Source organism: Rhinoraja longicauda, chromosome 24 (assembly GCF_053455715.1).
Source record: "Rhinoraja longicauda isolate Sanriku21f chromosome 24, sRhiLon1.1, whole genome shotgun sequence".
Taxonomy (NCBI): domain Eukaryota; kingdom Metazoa; phylum Chordata; class Chondrichthyes; order Rajiformes; family Arhynchobatidae; genus Rhinoraja; species Rhinoraja longicauda.
The window spans coordinates 19,676,060-19,694,167 of NC_135976.1; the positions used below are offsets into that span (position 1 = coordinate 19,676,060).

General features: G+C 54.3%; 2 protein-coding genes across 2 annotated transcripts in view; one reads left to right on the forward strand and one right to left on the reverse strand.

Annotated features, from left to right (window-relative positions):
- The first annotated feature begins 163 nt into the window (after positions 1–163).
- LOC144605556 (beta-1,4-galactosyltransferase 3-like) lies at positions 164–14,857 on the forward strand. Its single transcript, XM_078420969.1, has 7 exons — positions 164–265; positions 5,518–5,826; positions 9,655–9,890; positions 11,070–11,260; positions 13,604–13,726; positions 14,500–14,534; positions 14,802–14,857. The coding sequence occupies exons 2-7, from the start codon at positions 5,538–5,540 to the stop codon at positions 14,855–14,857; spliced, it is 930 nt and encodes a 309-aa protein (XP_078277095.1). The 5' UTR covers positions 164–265; positions 5,518–5,537.
- Positions 14,858–14,874: 17 nt separating this feature from the next.
- Positions 14,875–18,108, reverse strand: part of LOC144605557 (ubiquitin carboxyl-terminal hydrolase 21-like) — a 29,788-nt gene continuing 26,554 nt past the window's right edge. Inside the window, exon 12 of the mRNA XM_078420970.1 lies at positions 14,875–14,944. Within this exon, the coding sequence (XP_078277096.1) occupies positions 14,875–14,944 (70 nt within the window). The remainder of the gene's footprint in view (positions 14,945–18,108) is intronic.

The window sequence follows — 18,108 nt, forward strand, 5'->3', positions numbered from 1 at the left end:
GTGACAGTTCAGACCGCTGAGGGCGTGGCCAGTGACGTCAAGAGGGAGGGGCGAGGCATCACGGGGGGCGGGTTCAGAATGATTATCGACACGTGATATCCAGAGGGCGGGGCTAGGCTGACGCACGCTCAGCCAGACGCCGGTGGAGCTCGCGCCAGTGACGGGCTACGTGGGGCGTTCTGACGTAGCGTCGCTACCCCGGCCTGTGCGCCGTCAGTTGTCGTCGAGAACCGGCGCCGGGCCGCGGGCATTCGAGCGGCGCCGGGTGAGTATGGGGCTCAAGCCTTCGCGACGTTCCCGCGGGGACCCGCCTGGTCACCAGGAACCCGCGCCACCGGCCGCAGAGTCGACTCTTTCCTCACTCTTTCCTCCTCTTTACATACAACTGTCAATCAACCATGCCCCGAGACCTCTGCAACCCCAGACCTGTCCCTATCTATTTCCCTCATGATCTTATACACATGGTCTGAAAAGATCACCCCTCCTGCACTCCAAGAAATAACATTCTAACCTGCCCCTATCGCTCAGGCACTTGAGCCCTGGCAACATCCTTGTAAATCTTCTCTGTACTCTTTCCAGTTTAATGACATTCTATTGGGTGACCAATCCTTTAATTGCAGTGTCACTAACGTCTTGTACAACTGTAACATAATCTCACAATATCTACAGCTCTGCCCTCGTCAACCTTTTTGGTCATATCATCAAAACGCTCGACCTCCAACATACAAATCCACACTGACTATCCCTAAACCAGTCTGAAAAAGGGTCTCAACCCAAAACGTCATCCATTCCTTCTCTCCAGAGATACTGCCTATCCCGCTGAGTTGCTCCACATTTTTGTGTCTATCTTCTGACTATCCCTAATCAACCTTGTCCATCTAAATGCATTTATATCTTATTCCTCAGAATACTCTCCAACCGCAGATGTTTGGCGTATTGTCCTTTAATCCCAGGCTTTTCCCTGTTGCCCTTCTTTAATAGAGGCACAACATTAGAGGCGACCCACCAGTCTTCTGGCACCTCACCAATATTTAATGATGACTAGTAAATCTCAACCAGGGTACCTGCAATTTCTTCTCTAGCTTCCCATTGAATGGCGGTGCTGGCTCGAAGGGCTGAATGGCCTACTCCTGCACCTATTGTCTATTGTCTATTGACTGTAATACTGACTACTCTCAAGACAAGACATTGATTTAGGTCCAGGACCAGACCTGGGATGGGAGTACTGCTCCTTGTGTCAGGCCCACGACCAGACCTGGGAGAGGGAGTAGTGCTCCCTGCGTCAGGCCCAGGACCAGACCTGGGACAGGAAGTATTGCTCCATGTGTCGGGCCCTTGACCAGATCTGGGATGGGACCATGGGTGGGTCAGAGTGCAACAAGACTGCATGTTCCATGATCTTGAAACTCGTTCCCTTCAACTTACATGTTTCCATTGAGATCCCCCTTCTTAGACTGCACCCCAGCTTTCACCCCTTCTCCCCCTGGATGGGGCAAGAACAGACTCTCCCTGGTCCTCATCTTCCATCCACCAGCCACCGCATTCAACGGATCGTTCTTCACAATTTCCGTTCTAACGAAATTCCACCTCCGGACACAACTTCCCCTCTCCTCCTATCCTTCTCCTATCCTTCCCCAGATGCCCTGCTCCCACTTCCATCCTCACCCACCACTACCTGTCCTACGATTCTTCCCCGTGTAACCACAGGAGGTGCAACACCTGACCTTTTGCCTCTTCCCTCCCTCCACCCAGGGACCACAGTCCTGTAGGTGAAGCAGTGAGTCACTTGCACATCTTCCAACCCAGGGGGCTGCGTTGGGTGTCTCACCCGGGGTCTCCTCTACACCGGAGACACTGGACACAGGTTGGGAGTAACTGCTCTGCAGACCGACTGCTCAGTTCACAGGGAGACCCTGAGCTTCCAGTTGCTGCCACGTTGATTCCCCACCTCACTCCCACTCTCTCTGTGATCTCCGGCACTATTACAACCAGGCCCGAGGTCCCCCAAGATGGACACAAAATGCTGGAGTAACTCAGCGGGTCAGGCAGCATCTCTGGAGAAAAGGAATAGGTGACATTTTGGTTCGAGATCTTTCTTCAGACCCCAGTCCCACCTCATCTTCTGTTGCGACGGATTGGATCCTGCAGGACTCCAACACGATTCCTCTAACTGTAGATAATGTTCTGTCTTCCTGACTAAACTGGATTCACTTCCAGCTACCAGCCTTTTCCTTTCCCTCTCTATCTGTCGTGCAGAGCGTGCCCAGGGAGCCAGAGCCACTGCAGCTCCCATTACAGAGCGCGGCTGCCATTACAGAGCGCGGCTCCCATTACAGAGTACAGCTCCCATTACAGAGCGCGGCTCCCCTTACAGAGTAAAGCTCCCATTACAAAATGCTGCTCCCATTACACAGTACAGCTCCCTTTACAGATCCCATTATAGAATGCAGGAATGCAGCTCCCATTACACAGTGCAGCTCCCATTACAGAATGCAGCTCCCATTATAGAATGCAGTATAGAATGGCCCAGTCGGGAGACTGGCCAGCCCTTGTCCCACCCCACCAGGTGAGTCATTGCACCAGGCAGAAGAGGGCTCTGCCCGAGCCAGCTGCCTGCCCCTTTTCTGGGGTTACATTCGCGCCCAGGTGGTTTTAGCAAGTGACGCCGCGCTGTCCATGGGTGCCCTGGGGGATTTCCGTGATTGTTGGGCACCGTGGGATGCATCCTTAATAAGGATGGGGAAATGGTCATTTAATAGTCAGTTTTAAGAATATTTGCTTTACTTTGTATAATAGTGGTGGATTTGTTTGTATTTTTGTATTGTACATATCATTTTTGTAAATAATTGGTTCAAATTATTTGGGGGTAAAATAAAACGGAGTGCGGCTCCCATTACAGAGTGCGGCTCCCATTACAGAGTGCGGCTCCCATTACAGAGTGCGGCTCCCATTACAGAGTGCGGCTCCCATTACAGAGTGCGGCTCCCATTACAGAGTGCGGCTCCCATTACAGAGTGCGGCTCCCATTACAGAGTGCGGCTCCCATTACAGAGTGCGGCTCCCATTACAGAGTGCGGCTCCCATTACAGAGTGCGGCTCCCATTACAGAGTGCGGCTCCCATTACAGAGTGCGGCTCCCATTACAGAGTGCGGCTCCCATTACAGAGTGCGGCTCCCATTACAGAGTGCGGCTCCCATTACAGAGTGCGGCTCCCATTACAGAGTGCGGCTCCCATTACAGAGTGCGGCTCCCATTACAGAGTGCGGCTCCCATTACAGAGTGCGGCTCCCATTACAGAGTGCGGCTCCCATTACAGAGTGCGGCTCCCATTACACAGTGCGGCTCCCATTACACAGTGCGGCTCCCATTACACAGTGCAGCTCTGGAGACTTGCCGGCCCTTGTCCCACCCCACCAGATGTCGGGGAGGCTCGAATTTGTGGAGAAGTTCCGGCTGAGTTAACCCCCACTCAGCCGGAAGTACTTGTTACACCAAGGCCCAGGAATCCTTCTCGGGAGCCGGTCCCACACAACCTGAGCCGCCTTTCCTCAACACCCTTCATCTCCCTCTGAGATGCAAGGAGGCATCACCTGTATGGGCTCTTCCTCCACACCCTATATTTCCTCGCCCGTGTCCACTGCCCGGGCACAAAAGTGGCGGGTGGTGTTGCCTTTTGGCCAGTGGGGTTCCCTCTATGCAGGGTTTCTCCCCCTCTACATCGCGGACCTGGGGTGGAGGGTACTACACCGAGTAGTCCCATGCAACCTGTTTCTATGCCGGTTCATAGACTCGCCAGCCACCTGCTGCTTTTGCGGGTTGGATGAGTCTGCGTTCTATGTATACATAGGGTGTGTGAGGTTGCAACCCCTCTTCCAATATCTAAAGGGGTTGCTCCTTGCCTTCTGGCTGCTCTTCACATCCACCATCCTCATCTTTGGACGCCCTATGTGTAGGGGAGAGAGTAGAGCTGAGGATGTCTATGGGCGGCACGGTAGCGCAGCGGTAGAGTTGCTGCTTTACAGCGAATGCAGCGCCGGAGACTCGGGTTCGATCCTGACTACGGGTGCTGCACTGTAAGGAGTTTGTACGTTCTCCCCGTGACCTACGTGGGTTTTCTCCGAGATCTTCGGTTTCCTCCCACACTCCAAAGATGTACAGGTATGTAGGTTAATTGGCTGGGTAAATGTAAAAATTGTCCCTAGTGGGTGTAGGATAGTGTTAATGTACGGGGATCACTGGGCGGCACGGACTTGGAGGGCCGAAAAGGCCTGTTTCCGGCTGTAGATATATGATATGATATGATATGTCCTGGTTGGGTTGCCCCAGGCCCTGGCCAAGCCGGCCATCCGCGAGTCACGGCGCCAAGGGGAAGAGGGCTCCGCTTGAGCCGGCTGCCTGCCTGCCCCTTTTCCGGGGTTACGTCTGCGTCTGGGTGGTACTTGAGAGGGAATATGTGATGTCCAAGGGGGACCCTGGGGATTTCTGGGACCGCTGGACACCGTGGGAGGGAATGTATCCTTAATAAGGATGATGAAATATTTATTTAATGTTCAGTATTTGAGAATATTTGTTTTACTTGTATTACAGTGGTGGGTTTGTTTGTGTTATTTTGCATTGTGCATATTGTTGTAAATAATTGATTAAATTTATTTTTAGTTCAAAAAGATTACACAGCGCAGCTCCCATTACACAGTGTAGCTCCCATTACACAGCGCAGCTCCCATTACACAGCGCAGCTCCCATTACACAGCGCAGCTCCCATTACACAGCGCAGCTCCCATTACACAGCGCAGCTCCCATTACACAGCGCAGCTCCCATTACACAGTGTAGCTCGCTCTCACCTGTGACCAGTGAGAGTATGGTCACTCTCCCAGAGAAAGGCCCTCTGTCTCACCCTCACTTCAATGCACGCTGACCCACCTGTTTCTCTGAAACACAACCCGAAAATTTGGAGATCACTTAGCAGGTTGGGCAGCACCTGTGGACAGGGAGAGTGATGATCAACCTTTCTAGTCTGAACCATTCGCCAAATGGTTCCAACAAAACCTCAGAGACCTGAAGCATTGATTTAATCTCTGCGCATATTGTATTTCTACTTTAACGACTCTCCCCGTTGCAGTCCTGAGATTAACAGCTCTCCCCGGTTGCAGGGTTCTGGGGTTAACAACTCTCCCCATTACAGTCCCAAGGTTAACGACTCTCCTCGTTACAGTCCCGAGGTTAACAATTCTCCCTATTCCAGTCCTTGGGTTAACGACTCTCCAAGTTGCAGGGTCCTGTTAACGACTGTCCCCGTTACAATCCTGAGGTTAACAACTCTCCCCGTTGCAGTCTTGGGTTAAGAACTCTCCCCATTACAGTCTTGGGTTAACAACTCTCCTCATTACAGTCCTGGGGTTAACAACTCTCCTTGTTACAGTCCTGGGGTTAACAACTCTCCTTGTTACAGTCCTGGGGTTAACGACACCCCGTTGCAGGTCCTGAGGTTAATAACTCTCCTTCCCCCCCATTCCAGTGTCCGGAGGCTGATGGTTGATGCTCCCCACCCCCGGGACGATGTGGTGCCTCTCTCTGCCCTCCAGCTGGGGCCTCCCTCTGGACCGACAGTGCACCTTCGGCCTGCTCCTGGCCTCGCAGCTCCTCTTCCTGCTCTACTACACGTTCGGTGGGTTCCGTAGCATGGCCCTCCTGCTGTGGCACGGGCCGCAGCCCGCCTGGGACTACTCCAAGACTCAGGACGTCTACACCAACCTCAGCCTGATCCAGCAACTCCTCCCTGATACCCACCACCTCGCCTACTGTCCCCAGAAACCCCCACACCTTGGTAAGTAGCTGCAACCCAGCTAGAGTGGTGGGTGGTGGTTATGGATCGGGGATTGGGGGGGGGGGGGGGGGGGGGGGATGCAAGCAGGTGAATGGAAGACAGAGGGGGGCGGGAACGAGGGAGATGCAGTCTGATGGGGTGCATGGGAAGGAGTGAGAACTGTGGCAGAGAAAGGAAGAAGAAAATGAGAGCAGCAGTAGGATGTGCAGGCACCACCACTGCCTCCTTTGTACTGCAGTCTCAAGGTCCAGACACGTTATAGTGATAGACTTTACGGTCAATGATGCCGACCAGTGTGGACGCAAACAGGACTGCAAGGGTGGTGCATTGTTACTTTGCTGCCTGGGTCAAGGATGTCGCTAAGCAGGACTTTCTCAAAGGGGAGGGTGATCAGCAGGAGTACATGGTCTAAATTGGTATGAACGATGCAGGTAGGAAGGGAGATGAGGTCCTGCAAAGATAATTTAGGGAGAGAGGCAGAAACTTATAAAACAGGACCACCAGGGTTGCAATCTTAGGATGCACCCTGTACCACATGCTAGCAGGATTATAATGAATGGTTAACGAGCTGGTTTAGGAAGGAGAGCTTCAGGCACATGGATCATTTGTAGACACAAAAAGCAGGAGTAACTCAGCGGGACAGGCAGCATCTCTGGAGAGAAGGAATGCATGACGTTTCGGATCGAGACCCTTCTTCAGATCCTGCACATGGATCATTTGGCTCTTTTCCAAGCAGCTGGGATCTGTTCAAGAGAGACAGATTACACCCGATCTGGAGAGGAACCAATATAATTGCAGGGATGTTTGCTGAGGCAGGGCATTTGAAGTGTTTCAGACATAGATGGGAAGAGATCGAACAAGGGGGATAGGATAGAATCAAATTATGAGATTACTTTAGTGGTGATCCCACCACTAGTCACAACATCCCATCTCCACCCCTTTCCACCTGCAGAGACTGCTCCTCCACAACTCATTGGTTCACTCATCCCTTCCCACCCAAACCATCCCCTCCCCAGGTATTTTCCTCTACAACCGCAGGGGATGTAACACTCTCCTTATACCTCCTCCCTCGACTCCACCCAGGGACCCCAGCAGAACGTCCAGATGAGATAGGGGTTCACATGCACCTTCTCTATCCTCGTCGACGGCATCCCCGTGTTCCCAAAGTACCCTATTGTACATTTTGTGTCCTTTTGTATTAACCAGCATCTGCAGTCTTTGTTTCTACATTAGGGTATGTAAGTCCACAGAGTCTGATGGAATCGATTCCAGATATTGAGAGAGGCGAGAGACGAAATTGCCAGGAGGACCTTTGTATCCTCTTTAGTCATAGGTGAGGTCGTAGGTTAGGTCCAGTCATGAGGTCAGTGACTGGAGAATAGCCTGTGTAGTTCCTTTGTTTAAGAAGCGCCATGGAGACAAAACAGGAAGGCTGGTGAGCCTTACATCAGTGGTACGGAAATTATGGGAGAAGATTTGTAGGGATAGCATAGACTTATTAGGGACAGTCCACATAGCTTCATGCAGGGGCAAGTCATGTCTTATAAACTGTATTAGTCAGTCACATACCAAATTTCCTCAGTCTTCTCAGGAGGTAGAGGCGTTGGTGTGCTTTCTTGACCACAGCTTCAATGTGCTTGGTCCAGGACAATAGACAATAGGTGCAGGAGGAGGCCATTCGGCCCTTCGAGCCAGCACCGCCATTCAATGTGATCATGGCTGATCATTCTCAATCAGTACCCCGTTCCTGCCTTCTCCCCATACCCCCTGACTCCGCTATCCTTAAGAGCTCTATCCAGCTCTCTCTTGACAGATTGTTCATAATATTAATGGTGACGAACTTGAAGCTCTTGACCATCTCCACATTGGCATCATTGATGTACACAAGGCGGTGTACACCACTTCCTTTCCTGAAGTCAATAACTAGCTCCTTTGTCTTGCTGACATTGAGGGAGAGGTCATTATCTTGACTCGATGTTACTGAACACTTTATCTCTTTCCTATACTCCGTCTTGTTCTTCTTCTCTATCTGGCCCACTAACTATGGTGTTGTCATCTGCAAACTAATAAATAGAGTTAGAGGAGAATTTGGCCGCACAGTTGTGAGTGTGGGGAGTATAGTAAGGGGTTGAGAATGCCCCCTTGTGGTGGACTGATGTTAAGAGTTATCATGGAGATGTTTTATCACATATCCTCACTGATGTGGTCTGTGGGTCAGGAAGTTGAGGATCCAGTGGCGGAGGGGACTGCTGACTCCTAGGGTCAGGAGTTTGGAGAGAGGTTTAGTGGGTTCTTCTTCTTGCGTTTGAGGCAACAGAAGTTATGAATCTGCTTCTGCTGTCTCTGTTTGTTGTCGTTCGCCTGACTGAGGTCAGTTGACAGGGCTCACCACGGGGAGGTCGACAACATGAGTCCCAGGGTTAGTGGGTTTATGGTGATTAAAGCAGAGCCGCACTCAATATATAGGAGCAGACACTGGCGTTCCTGTCATCCAGATGTTCCAGTGATGAGTGTAGGGCCAGGGAGATGGCACTGGCCATTGACCTGTTGTGACGGTTGGCACACTGCAGTGCATTTGGAGGCTGGAGTTCACGTGCGCCATCTCCAGTGTCTTCAAGCACTTCATGGTGGTGGATGCCAGAGCCACTGGACGGTAGGCATTAAGACACGTTTCCTTGCATTGCTTTGGGATTGGGATGACAGTTGCTTTCAGTGGATTCACTCTCAGGAACACCGATCTGACATCTGAGACAGTGTCCCAACATCCCGAGGTTGTTGGGACAGATGATGTCTTCCACCGACCTGTTCATTGCGAGCGTAGAATGCATTGGGTTCATCGGGAAAGTACAGGTGGGATAGGAAAGGTTTAGAGGGATATGGGTCAAATGTGGGCAAATGGCACTCACTTAGTTGGGGACATCTTGGTCGGCCCGGTTAGACCAAAAGGCCTGTTTCTGTGCTGTGTGACACAATGCTGCCGGCGATACTGCCCGACTTCACTGAGTGACCCATTGTACCATGTAGTGCCTTGCAACAATTGATGGGTGTCCACGTGGCTATCCAGGAACTCTAGCTTGGTCCAGAATCCCCTCACTGTCCTTGATGGCTTTGTGAAGGTCTTTGTGAAGATTTCATACCCCTTGCAATTGTTTGACTTGAACACTGCAGACTTGGGAACAGACACTGTTCACCTGTTCATGGTTTCCAGTTGAGGAACACCTGTGTTGATTTAATCCAGACAGGTTTGAGATGTTGCACTTTGGAAGGTCAAATGTAAGAGGAAAGTACACAGTAAATGCCAGGACCACTGAAAGATGTACAGAGGTATCTCGGGGGACAGATCCGTAACTCACTGAAAGTGGCAACACCAGAGAGGGTCGTAAAGAAAGCAGAAGATAAGCTTGTCTCCATCAGTTGGGATGTTGAGTATAAGAGTCAGGCAGTTGTGTTGCAGCTGTATACAACTTTGGTAAGACCACATTTATACTGTTCTGGATGCCCCCATTACAGGAAGGATGAGGGGGCTTTGGAGAGGGTGCAAAAGTGGTTGACCAGAATACTGCCTGAGTTAGCGGGTATCAGCAATAAGGAGAAGTTGGACAAACTTGGATTGTTTTCTCTAGAGCATCAGAGGTTGAAGGAAGACCTGAAAGAAATATCTAAAAGTATGAGGCATAATTAGGGCAGAGGGTCAGAACCTTTTTCCCAGGGTGGAAGTGTCAAAGACCAGAGGGAAAAGCTTTAAGAAGAAAGGATCAACTTTAAAGGAGATGTGTGGGGCAGGTTTCTACACATAGTGTGGACAAACATCAGTCTCCCTCTCTCTAGTGGGCCCTCTGGCCATTGCCTTTAACCGGACCCCCTCGCTGGACGAGATCCAGGATCGGAACCGCCTGGTGAAGCCCGGAGGGTTCTACACGCCGCCGAATTGCCATGCCCGCCACCGGACGGCAGTGATTGTGCCACACCGACACCGGGAGCCTCACCTCCGGCACTTCCTCTACTACATCCACCCATTCCTGCAGCGTCAGCAGCTGCAGTACGGGCTGTACGTTATCCACCAGGTCAGAGGCCCTGGGACCACCCTCTTCTCACAGCACCGCCCGAACACGCACCCCACAACACCTCCTCCTTACTGCACCGCCCAGACTAACACACACGCCACAACACCCCCTCCCAACTGCACCGCCCAGACTAACACACACCCCACAACACCCCCTCCCAACTGCACCACCCAGACTAACACACACGCCATAACACCCCCTCCCAACTGCACCGCCCAGACTAACGCACACCCCTCAACACCCCCTCCCAACTGCACCGCCCGAACACGCACCCCACAACACCCCCTCCCAACTGCCCCGCCCAGACTAACACACACGCCACAACACCCCCTTCTGACTGCACCACATAACACACACCCCACAACACCCCCTCCCAACAGCACTGACCAGACTAACGCACACCCCACAACACCCCCTTCTGACTGCACCACATAACACACACCCCACAACACCCCCTCCCAACTGCACCACATAACACACACACCCCACAACACCCCGTCACACCTGCAACACCCAGACTAACACACACCCCCTCCCAACTACACCATCCAGATTAAAACACACCCCACAACACCCCCTCCCAAATGTACAGCCCAGACATCCCGCTCCCCTCACCGACTGCACCACCCAGACACCCTCCTCCCACAGCACCGACCTCACAGCCTCCCCACGTCAACACCCCCCCCCCTCCCACTGCCCTCGCACCCCCCTCATCCCACCGACTGCACCGTCCTGACACCCCCATAACGGCACTGCCCTGACACCCTCCCCACAACACCCACCCCGCCAGCACCGCCCTCATACCCTCCCTACCCCATCCCTATTGCCACTCTCAACGCCCCTCCCTACCCATTCCTACTGACCCTCTCAACACCCCTCCCTACCCCATCCCTACAACCCATCCCTACTGTCCTTCTCAACACCCCTCCCTACCCATCCCTACTGTCCTTCTCAACACCCCTCCCTACCCATCCCTACACCCCCTCTCAACACCCTTCCCTACCCATCCCTACACCCCCTCCCTACCCCATCCCACCTCTGTCGATGGTCCCACCACCTCTTCCACCTCCTCACCCTGCACCCTCTAACCTCTCCCAGCCCTCTAGCCACCGTCCACTCCAAAGTCCTTGTTTCCTCCCTGAAGCCACATCCAACATCTGACCCCCTCCCTTTGGTCAGGCCGGGAACGAGACCTTCAACCGAGCCAAGCTGCTGAACGTGGGAGTGAAGGAGGCGATGAAGGACGAGGACTGGGACTGCCTCTACCTCCACGATGTGGACCTCATCCCGGAGAATGACCACAACATCTACACCTGCGACCCCTCTCATCCCAAGCACGTCTCCATCGCCATGAACAAGTTCGGCTACCGGTGAGTAACACACACGGATAATGGCCGATTCCACACATCCAGGCTCACACACACACTGACACCACCGTTAACGGAGTAGTCCCTGGCACCTGGGCTCACACCCACTACAATTACCTTTAAAGGCTCCTCGCACTCACAGGCTCACACCCACTGTGATCACTCTTAAACAAGTATTCCCTCACACCTTAACCCACACACACTGAAATGGCCGTTAACATAGAACATGGAGAATACAACATAGGAACAAGCCCTTGGGAGGACAGTGTCTGTCCCAAACATAATCCCAGAATAAACTAATCTCATCTAGCCACACATAATCCACACTCCACCATTTCCAGAATATCCATGTGCCTATCGAAAACCTCCCAAATGCCACCACCATATCTGCCTCCACCACCAGCCTTCTGAGATTTTGACCCTCTCAATTTAAAGCTATTCCCTGGAACAGAGAGCACTCTGGGAAGGTTCTGACTGTCTACCCTGTCTCTGCCTCTCATAATTTTATATACTTCAATTAGCTCTTCCGTCAACCTACCTTTCTTTCTAGAGAAAACAATCCGAGTCTGTCGAACCTCTCTCTGTAACTAATATTCGTAATCAAAGTAACTTTCAGGTAAATCTGTTCTGTATGCTCTCCAAAGCCTCCATATCCTCCCTGCAAAGAGACAACTAAAACTGCAGACAAAAATCCAAATGCGGTCTAACCAAAGTCTTGTGGAACTGCATCATGATTTCCTGACTCGTATACTCTGCCTCGACCACTGAAGGCAAGCATTCCACATGCCTTCTTCACCACTCTTATCTACTACTTGTGTTGCCACTTTCAGGGAGCTATGAACCTAGAGCCCCAGATCTCTCTGCACAATGCTGATAAGGGTCTTGCCATCAACTATATACCTTCCACCTCACATTTGACCTCCCAAAGTATACTTAATAATAATATAATATATTCCTTTATTCGCCCCACACCGGGGCAATTTACAGTGTTATAGCAGCAAAGTGGATAACAAGAGATCATTCATTATAAATAAAAGTAAAGACAAGGATAAATTGTCATCAGTTTTCTGTGTGTTCTTAGCTGTTACTGTTGACTCGTCTGCTGGGAGCAGTGCTGGTTGTGCAGTCTCACAGCAGCGGGAAGGAAGGACTTCGGATTAAGTGTAATTTTTCCACCCATTTCTGCAGGTGATCCATATACCACTGTACGCTTTAACAGCTTTCCTCACAGTCTTCAACTCCATCAACGTTGGTGTCATCTGCAAACTTGCTAACCAACCCATTTATATTTACATACAGCACAAACAATAGATCCCTATTGAACTCCATTGGTCACAACATACAGGTGCTGTCTATGTGGAGTTTGTACATTCACCCTGTGACTGCATTTGTTTTCTCTGGGTGCTCTGGTTTCCGCCCACATTTCAAAGACGCGCAGGGTTGTAGGTTAATTGGCCCTAGTGTGTAGACTAAATTGCCCCTAGTGTGTAGAATAAAACTAATGCATGAGTGATCATGGTCAGTGCAAACTCAGTGCAACGACGGACCGATCCACACTGTATCTCTAAAGTAAACTAATCCTCCAGTCACAATAATGCTCTTTCACGGCAACCCTCCAACTTCCATGTAATCCAGTTCTATGTTCTGGGAAAGAGAGGGCACTCTGGGGTAAAAGGTTCTGGCTGTCTGCCCTATCATTTTATATGCTTCAATGAGCTCTTCCCTTAACCTGCCTTTCATTCCAGAGAAAACAATCCAAGTCTATGCGTCCATGACACTGTGAATCTGTGCATCTTAATCTTCTGGATCAGAATAAACATTCCCCCACACCTGCACACACTGACATCACTTCAAAAGCAGTGGTCCATCACCTGGACTCTGAAATCACACTAAAGCAGTGTTTCATAGCACCAGTGTTTTCACACAGAAAGCACCAAAAGAGGCATCATCCCTCGCACTCGGGCTCACGAACATTCAAGTCACAATTATCAGAGCATTCACTTACACCTAGCCAGTCTTGCCCTCGCTCACTCTCTCACTCTCTCTCTCTCTCTCTTTCTCACACACACACACACACACACACACACACACACACACACACACACACACACACACACACACACACACACACACACACACACACACACACACACAGATATCACTATTAACAGAGGGTTCCCTCACACCCAGCTTCACACACACACTAACTTGACCATTAAAGGAGGTTTCTCTCACACCCAGTGTTTCAGGTGCCACATTCTGATGGGGCCATTGTGAGTTGATGGTTCTTGGTGTAGTTTGGCACTCTGTTTAGTTGCTGACCTGCCGTTGCTGGTGTGGTTTCAGACTGCCGTACAGGACGTATTTTGGAGGCGTTTCTGCCATGACACCCGAGCAGTACCTGCGAATGAACGGATTCCCCAACGAATACTGGGGCTGGGGGGGTGAGGATGATGATATCGCTACCAGGTAATCCCCAGCTGACCACTCACCCCGACCCTCCACACATCCCAGCCTGGGACCCAGAGATATGTTATGCTGTAAACCCCTAACCTCTCCATACATCCCAGCCTGTGACTCGGTCTCAGAGATCTGTTATTCTGTAAAACTCCAGCCCCTTCCAATACATCTCAGCCTGGGATTCACTCTCAGAGATCTGTTATTCTCTATATAAACCCCAGCCCCCTCCATTACATCCCAGCCTGTGACGCACGCGAATATCTGTTATTCTGAATATTAACTGCAAAACCCTGGCTTAGATCCCAGCCTGTAACTCACTCTCAGAGATCTGTTATTCTAGATATAAACCCCAAATACACTCAATCAGATCCCAGGCTGGAACTCATTCCTGGGGATCTGTAATTCTTTGTATAAACTCCAGACCCCTGGATTTATATCCTAGCCTGTAACCTGCCCCCTGGGGTCTGTTATTCCCTATTTTAATCCCCAAACCTAGTGATAAGATCCCAACATGTAGCCCACACCCAAATATCTGCTTGAATGTGTTATTCCACATGGGACATTGTGAGGGCATGAAAGAAAGTGAGTTTGTGTGTGTGTGTGTGAGAGAGAGAGAGAGAGAGAGAGAGAGTGATCAAGAGGGAATGTTAAAATAAGGAGAGAGGGAGAGTGAGTCACTGAGTTTTTCCTTGTCAATTGTACCTGTTGTTTTCCGTCTTGCCTGATGTATCTCTCATTTTACATTCTCTCTCCCAATCCCACACTTTTTCCCCATTCCCCAGTCACGTTTCTGTTCCAGGAACTCCGACATTTCAAGGTGAGTGCAACACTGTCCTTCAGTAACCTCTCCCTCCAGCATCCTGTGTCACTGCCAATGTTCAGTAACCTGTCCCTCCAGCCAATGTTAATCCAGCTCCCCCAGACTGTCTCGGTAAGCCCTCTTCCCCAGTACCCTGTGTCACAGACTGTTTCCTCTGACTTTCTTTATCTACACTGATGTGAAGTCAACCCTCTCATGCTGTCCCTCAGTAACCCCTCTTCCCAGACCCTGTGTCACTGACTGCCTTTACTAATGTTCATTCAGCTTGCTCTCTTACACTGGCCCTCAATGATGCCTCTCCACCAGCGCCCTGTCACTGAATGTATATCCATCCATGTTAACCAGGCTCTCTCACACTGGCCCTTGGTACCCTTTTCCTCTTGTGCCCTGTATCACTGAATGTATCCCTACAGATATTAATCCAGATCCTTCATACAATCTCGCAGTAACCCATCTAACCCAGTGCCCTGTGTTACTGACTGTATCTCCATTGATGTGAATCCAGCTTCCTCACACTGTCCCTCAGTAATTCCACTGTCCTAACCCTGTTGATATTAAAGTTTCCGTATGTATTATTATTTCTCCTTGCCCCTGCCAGCCTCTTGGACCCTATTATCACTCCTGGTATTTTCCCTATCAAACCTGCCCATACCCACATCCTACATTCTTTCCCAACCTCACTGTTACTACCTAAGAACATTTCCTCCCTTTACTCGCTCTTTCATATGTTGCTCCCCCACCCCTCTCTCTGCCCCTCCCCTCTCTGCCCCCTCCCCTCTCTGCCCCCTCCCCTCTCTGCCCCCTCCCCTCTCTGCCCCCTCCCCTCTCTGCCCCCTCCCCTCTCTGCCCCCTCCCTCTCTGCCCCCTCCCCTCTCTGCCCCCTCCCCTCTCTGCCCCCTCCCCTCTCTGCCCCCTCCCCTCTCTGCCCCTCCCCTCTCTGCCCCCTCCCCTCTCTGCCCCCTCCCCCTCTCTGCCCCCTCCCCCTCTCTGCCCCCTCCCCCCTCTCTGCCCCCTCCCCCCTCTCTGCCCCCTCCCCCCTCTCTGCCCCCTCCCCCCTCTCTGCCCCACCCCCTCTCTGCCCCCACCCCTCTCTCTGCCCCCTCCCCTCTCTGCCCCCTCCCTCTCTGCCCCTCCCCTCTCTGCCCCTCCCCTCTCTGCCCCTCCCCTCTCTGCCCCTCCCCTCTCTGCCCCTCCCTCTCTGCCCCTCTCTGCCCCTCCCCTCTCTGCCCCCTCCCCTCTCTGCCCCCTCCCCTCTCTGCCCCCTCCCCTCTCTGCCCCCTCCCCTCTCTGCCCCCTCCCCTCTCTGCCCCCTCCCCTCTCTGCCCCTCCCCTCTCTCTGCCCCCTCCCCTCTCTCTGCCCCCTCCCCTCTCTCTGCCCCCTCCCCTCTCTCTGCCCCCTCCCCTCTCTCTGCCCCCTCCCCTCTCTCTGCCCCCTCCCCTCTCTCTGCCCCCTCCCCTCTCTCTGCCCCCTCCCCTCTCTCTGCCCCCTCCCCTCTCTCTGCCCCCTCCCCTCTCTCTGCCCCCTCCCCTCTCTCTGCCCCCTCCCCTCTCTCTGCCCCCTCCCCTCTCTCTGCCCCCTCCCCTCTCTCTGCCCCCTCCCCTCTCTCTGCCCCCTCCCCTCTCTCTGCCCCCTCCCCTCTCTCTGCCCCCTCCCCTCTCTCTGCCCCCTCCCCTCTCTCTGCCCCCTCCCCTCTCTCTGCCCCCTCCCCTCTCTCTGCCCCCTCCCCTCTCTCTGCCCCCTCCCCTCTCTCTGCCCCCTCCCCTCTCTCTGCCCCCTCCCCTCTCTCTGCCCCCTCCCCTCTCTCTGCCCCCTCCCCTCTCTCTGCCCCCCTCCCCTCTCTCTGCCCCCTCCCCTCTCTCTGCCCCCTCCCCTCTCTCTGCCCCCTCCCCTCTCTCTGCCCCCTCCCCTCTCTCTGCCCCCTCCCCTCTCTCTGCCCCCTCCCCTCTCTCTGCCCCCTCCCCTCTCTCTGCCCCCTCCCCTCTCTCTGCCCCCTCCCCTCTCTCTGCCCCCTCCCCTCTCTCTGCCCCCTCCCCTCTCTCTGCCCCCTCCCCTCTCTCTGCCCCCTCCCCTCTCTCTGCCCCCTCCCCTCTCTCTGCCCCCTCCCCCTCTCTCTGCCCCCTCCCCTCTCTCTGCCCCCTCCCCTCTCTCTGCCCCCTCCCCTCTCTCTGCCCCCTCCCCTCTCTCTGCCCCCTCCCCTCTCTCTGCCCCCTCCCCTCTCTCTGCCCCCTCCCCTCTCTCTGCCCCCTCCCCTCTCTCTGCCCCCTCCCCTCTCTCTGCCCCCTCCCCTCTCTCTGCCCCCTCCCCTCTCTCTGCCCCCTCCCCTCTCTCTGCCCCCTCCCCTCTCTCTGCCCCCTCCCCTCTCTCTGCCCCCTCCCCTCTCTCTGCCCCCTCCCCTCTCTCTGCCCCCTCCCCTCTCTCTGCCCCCTCCCCTCTCTCTGCCCCCTCCCCTCTCTCTGCCCCCTCCCCTCTCTCTGCCCCCTCCCCTCTCTCTGCCCCCTCCCCTCTCTCTGCCCCCTCCCCTCTCTCTGCCCCCTCCCCTCTCTCTGCCCCCTCCCCTCTCTCTGCCCCCTCCCCTCTCTCTGCCCCCTCCCCTCTCTCTGCCCCCTCCCCTCTCTCTGCCCCCTCCCCTCTCTCTGCCCCCTCCCCTCTCTCTGCCCCCTCCCCTCTCTCTGCCCCCTCCCCTCTCTCTGCCCCCTCCCCTCTCTCTGCCCCCTCCCCTCTCTCTGCCCCCTCCCCTCTCTCTGCCCCCTCCCCTCTCTCTGCCCCCTCCCCTCTCTCTGCCCCCCCTCCCCTCTCTCTGCCCCCTCCCCTCTCTCTGCCCCCTCCCCTCTCTCTGCCCCCTCCCCTCTCTCTGCCCCCTCCCCTCTCTCTGCCCCCTCCCCTCTCTCTGCCCCCTCCCCTCTCTCTGCCCCCTCCCCTCTCTCTGCCCCCTCCCCTCTCTCTGCCCCCCTCCCCTCTCTCTGCCCCCTCCCCTCTCTCTGCCCCCCTCCCCTCTCTCTGCCCCCTCCCCTCTCTCTGCCCCCTCCCCTCTCTCTGCCCCCTCCCCTCTCTCTGCCCCCTCCCCCTCTCTCTGCCCCCCTCCCCTCTCTCTGCCCCCTCCCCTCTCTCTGCCCCCTCCCCTCTCTCTGCCCCCTCCCCTCTCTCTGCCCCCTCCCCTCTCTCTGCCCCCTCCCCTCTCTCTGCCCCCTCCCCTCTCTCTGCCCCCTCCCCTCTCTCTGCCCCCTCCCCTCTCTCTGCCCCCTCCCCTCTCTCTGCCCCCCTCCCCTCTCTCTGCCCCCTCCCCTCTCTCTGCCCCCTCCCCTCTCTCTGCCCCCTCCCCTCTCTCTGCCCCCTCCCCTCTCTCTGCCCCCTCCCCTCTCTCTGCCCCCTCCCCTCTCTCTGCCCCCTCCCCTCTCTCTGCCCCCTCCCCTCTCTCTGCCCCCTCCCCTCTCTCTGCCCCCTCCCCTCTCTCTGCCCCCTCCCCTCTCTCTGCCCCCTCCCCTCTCTCTGCCCCCTCCCCTCTCTCTGCCCCCCCTCCCCCTCTCTCTGCCCCCTCCCCTCTCTCTGCCCCCTCCCCTCTCTCTGCCCCCT

Coding starts and splice junctions, on each gene's coding strand:
- LOC144605556 (XM_078420969.1), top strand. CDS start 5,538: ATGCTCCCCACCCCCGGGACGATGTGGTGCCTCTCTCTGCCCTCCAGC. Junction 9,891..11,069: donor GGCTGTACGTTATCCACCAG/GTCAGAGGCCCT, acceptor CCCTTTGGTCAG/GCCGGGAACGAGACCTTCAA. Junction 11,261..13,603: donor ATGAACAAGTTCGGCTACCG/GTGAGTAACACA, acceptor GTGTGGTTTCAG/ACTGCCGTACAGGACGTATT.